Here is a 4837-nt window from a genome sequence, read left to right on the forward strand (position 1 = left end):
GTGTGAATATTTAAATGTAGCGTCTAATTCTTCCTAAAACTTCGAAGCGGCCCCAGCATTTTCAGATAGCCCTCGATTTATGGAAATATATCATAAATTTACGAAATCGTTTTTGGGTAATTTCTTTAAAATTTAAGAGGTCTATTCCAAAATAAATTAAAAAAATTAATATGCTTTGAGTTTTAATTAGTTTGTGATGGTTAGTACAAGAACCAAAAAAAGATGTTTAAATTTCGAAATTAGTGATCAATATTTTCAACACCAAAAGAAAATTACAATATGCATGATGTATGTAACCTCCTTGCTTAATATATATATATTGACCATTTTCTCATGGTTCCTGGAAGGGAGAAAAGAGATTTACGCAACTTGCTTAAACCAGAATATAATCCTGATATGATTAAGAAAAAGATTAGTCATCTTGCTTAAAATGGAATATCGTCGTCATATAATTAAGAAAAATATTAATCATCTTGCTTCAATTGGAAATTAATCATGGTGCCTATTACTATTATTGATAAAACAAAAAAAAAAAGTAAATATAAATTTATGCACATGAATGGTAGGATAAAACTATTAAAATTCATTAATCTTATATTGAAAAAAATAATTAAATTGATTAAAGCTCCAAATTTAATTGCTAATTCCGTAATTGGACACCGCACATGTGGCAATTCAGAGGCAAAAATATTAGAACAGTGAAGATAAAAAAGAAATCTTTTGTTGCCCATTTAAATGGATAATTAGTTAATTGTCTAATGAGTGTAGTGAAATGTTCTTCATGATGGCTGTCTAGAGAATAATCCTTTGTTAAATCATTTATTACCTTATTACCCTTCACTAAAAACACACAACTAATCAACTCTTAATACCTGTTTTTGTTATTCTAATTACTGCTAATTACTTAATTTCCTAGTACGCGATTGCACCCTTTGACTCCTGCAGCTTAATTAAATTAACTTGGAAACAAAATCTCCTGTATTTAAACTTAATTAAAAATAATTATCCGTCACTACCGTTAATTCTAAATCGGATTTAGAAAATTAAAGAAAAAAGAAGGGGGAAATCTGAATGTGGGGTCCACCTACTCCAGCAGGACCACCACCCAGCTTATAAAAACCCTCTCTTTCTCTCTCTCCTTTCCCCATTTTCACTTCAGTACCAGCTTCACTCCACCTTTCCCAACTTTCTCTCTCTAAAACCTCTGTACAAAAGAAAAAATCTCACATACACACGGAGAACCCTAATTTTTATCTGATCTGATCAATAAAAAAATTAAAGTTCCGAGATCGAGAACCGAAAGCAACAAAAATCCATATTCCTTCCTTTAATTTTGATCTTTCTCCACGTTAAAAGCTTAACAAAAGAACAACAATGGTAGACGTGGACCGAAGGATGACCGGCCTGAACCCCGCGCATGTCGCCGGACTCCGCCGTCTCTCCGCACGCGCCGCCTCGTCCGCCCCCTCCACGCCTCTCCCGCCGCGCAACAGCCTCTTCTCCTTCACTTCACTCGCCGACAAACTAATCACCCACCTGAAGAACTCGGGCATCCCGGTCCAGCCCGGTTTGACCGAGTCGGAGTTTGCCGTAGCTGAAGCAGAGTTTGGATTCGCCTTCCCACCGGACTTGAAAGCCGTCCTGTTAGCCGGTTTGCCTCTGGGAGCCGGCTTCCCCGACTGGCGCTCGTCCGGCTCGGCTCGGCTTCACCTCCGCGCCTCCATTGATCTCCCCATAGCTTCGATTTCCTTCCACATAGCTCGAAATACTCTCTGGTCGAAATCATGGGGCCAACGCCCCTCCGACCCGGAGAAGGCCCTTAAAATAGCCCGAAATGCTTTGAAACGGGCCCCGCTTTTGATACCCGTTTTCAACCATTGTTATATCCCGTGTAACCCTTGTCTCGCTGGAAACCCTATTTTCTACGTCGACGAATATCGGATCTTCTGCTGCGGCTTCGATTTGTCCGATTTTTTCGACCGTGAATCCACCCTATTCCGTCAAAGCCCCGACCCGAGTGTTCTCACCAAGCAGCGCTCCGTAAATGAAAAGTCCGTCGGATCGTCGACCAACTTTTCGAGGAGGAGCCTGGACGCAATTTCCGGTGGGCGAACGCCGCGGTGGGTGGAGTTCTGGAGCGACGCGGCGGTGGATCGCCGCCGGAGGAACTCGAATTCGTCGGCGTCGTCATCGTCGTCGCCGGACAGGTACATCGAGATGCCGAGAGCCGAGACGCCGAAATGGGTCGACGACTACGTGAACCGAATCGGGTCGGTTTTGAGAGAAGGCGGGTGGGCCGAATCCGACGTGTCGGAGATCGTGCAGGTGTCGGCTTCGGGATTCTTCGAAGGCGAGATGGTGATGCTGGACAATCAGTCGGTGATGGATGCTCTGCTGTTGAAAACGGATCGGTTTTCCGATTCGCTCCGGAAAGCCGGGTGGAGCTCCGAAGAGGTGTCGGATGCGCTAGGGTTTGATTTCCGACGGGAGAAGGAAAAGAAACCGGTAAAGAAGCTGTCGCCGGAGTTGGCGGAGAGAATCGGGAAACTGGCTGAGGCGGTGAACCGGTCATCATCGTCGTCCGCGTCGTCATCATAGTTTGAACCGGCAAACATCGAGATTCTTTTCGGCTTTTGTTTTTTTCAGTTTTTCGAAGCCTCGGGTTTGGGTTTTTTGCCTCAATTTGGTACAAACTTTTGATTTAGGGAAAAACAAGAAAAAAAGAAATTCAATTACTATTATACTTGTCAATGAAATATCAAAGCAGAATATATTAAACATTTGCTAATTCAAATTCAAAATTATATTATTTAATTAGTTGATTTCTCCTTCATTTATGTCAGGGGGCAACTATTTCAAATACTAATTTAGTAATTTTTGCTTACTTGAATACTACCAAGTTTAAAACCAAAATTGAGTACATATTTATCAGTTTTTTCTTACTTTAATACCAAAATAAAAAGAAAATTACAAAAACACCATTTTATACAAAAAATCAATTATATCAAATTTTATTAGAAATTACCTAATCAAAAACCAAATAAAAAAAAAAAAAACCCTTTGTTGTAAAAAAAAAACCTCCAACCCTCGCCGCCGCCGCCGCCGCTTCTTTGTCCATTGTTATCAACCCGCCGCCGCTTCTTCGTTCCGGTTTCATTCATCCAAGTAATAATTTTTTTCGAAGTTTTTTTCTTTAATATTTACTTTGGATTTGATTGTTTGATATGGGTAATTAGGATTTGATTGTTTTAGGTAGAAATGATCGTTAATTAGTAATGGGTGCATCTAATTTCAGTCGATTTGAGCATTGATTTGAGATTCGTGGGTTGGTTCTTCGTTCACAATTTTCGACCTGTATATGTCGATTTTTGATGAATTTTCGACAGCTTGATGTTGAAAATTCATCAAAAATCGACATATAGTTGTCGAAAAATGTGAAAGCTTGAAATGGGATTTTTGATAATTCGACAGATAGCTGTCAAAATTTGGATGAGTTTTCGACAGCTAGCTGTCGAATATTCAACCAATTTTCGACAGCTACCTGTCAAATTAGATCTGTGTAATTTTTTTTTTTTTTTTTTTTATATTTTCGACACTTAGGTGTCGAAAATTGTATCAAAATTCGACACTTAGGTGTCGAAACTTAATAAAATATGAATTGTTATGTTTTCGACACATACATGTCGAAAAATAAGGTTATTTTCGACCTGTATGTGTCGAAAATACATGGCGAGTTTTAAAAAAAAAAAATTCAAAATCGATGTTTTAGCCAAAAAATACATGAATACATACTTGAATGGGTTCTCCTTGCTCGTAAACTACCATTCTATTGTCATTTGACGCCATTTTGTAAGTTGTGTAAGGTTTTGATTTCTCTTGTTTTGAGGTTTTTTAGGAGGATTTTTGGGGAGGGAGAAGAAGGAGGTGGAGGAGGTGAGGGGTTTGTGAGTGAGGAGGGGAAATGTTTTTTTTAGGTTTTTGATTATTTGGTATTTAAGAAAGAAAAATAGTATTTGTAATATTTTTTTGGTTTTAATTTTCATTAAGGGCATTAAAGTAATTTACAATTAATTATTTATTTTTTATTTTTTTGGTATTCAAGTAAGCAAAAGTTAGTATTTGAAATAGTTATCCCCTTTATGTCCACTTCCGTCTCGAATGAGTCCAAACGTGACCTCCTAATTTTGTCAATGATTTTATTTTAATTTTGACTTATATAAAAAAAATTAATTATATGTGTAAATATTTTTTTTTTAACATTTTTTACGAGTTTGTTTCAATTATTAAAAAAATACATATATATATATATATATATATATATAAAATAATAGAAAGAAAAGTATGATATATAATGTGTAACAACTAGCGATTAATTAGGAGTAGATTGAATGATATACAGCTATTAAAAGTGTGTATATGAATGGAAACATAATATAGGGGGGGCCTAAGGAGCTGAGCTGGCACAATTACCGAGCCAGGGGGGAGCACACGTGCGTCACTTAGGTGGGTCCCACAGATTGTTTAATTAATTTGAAATGAACCAAAGTGGGTCACAGTGGTGTTGCTTTGGAGCTAAGCGTAGCGACCAACGACGGCGTCGTTTCGCTCTCTGAGTCATTAATACGCGTTCGTTCGTACCGATTATTTTTGGTGGTGGGGGGCACAGCTAAGGCTGTGTTTGGGTGGCATGAATAAAGACGAAAAAAGCAAATAAATATCGGGAAAGGAAACTCTATTTCTTTTTCTTTTTTTTCTTTTTTGTAATTATTATTATTTTAAATAATAGGGGATTTGATAAAATGAAAATGAGAAAGGGATGTGTGTTAAGTTAATAGAT

The 4837-nt window shown here is 37.8% G+C and overlaps 1 protein-coding gene across 1 annotated transcript; it reads left to right on the plus strand.

Moving 5' to 3' along the window:
• The first annotated feature begins 1136 nt into the window (after positions 1 to 1136).
• On the plus strand, positions 1137 to 2814 carry LOC105972935 (uncharacterized). Its single transcript, XM_012997917.2, has one exon. The coding sequence runs from the start codon at positions 1375 to 1377 to the stop codon at positions 2596 to 2598; it is 1224 nt and encodes a 407-aa protein (XP_012853371.2). The 5' UTR covers positions 1137 to 1374; the 3' UTR covers positions 2599 to 2814.
• Positions 2815 to 4837: the final 2023 nt, after the last annotated feature.

The sequence above is a fragment of the Erythranthe guttata genome, chromosome 8 (assembly GCF_056151865.1).
Source record: "Erythranthe guttata isolate IM_541 chromosome 8, IM_541, whole genome shotgun sequence".
In the NCBI taxonomy this organism is placed as follows: Eukaryota; Viridiplantae; Streptophyta; class Magnoliopsida; order Lamiales; family Phrymaceae; genus Erythranthe; species Erythranthe guttata.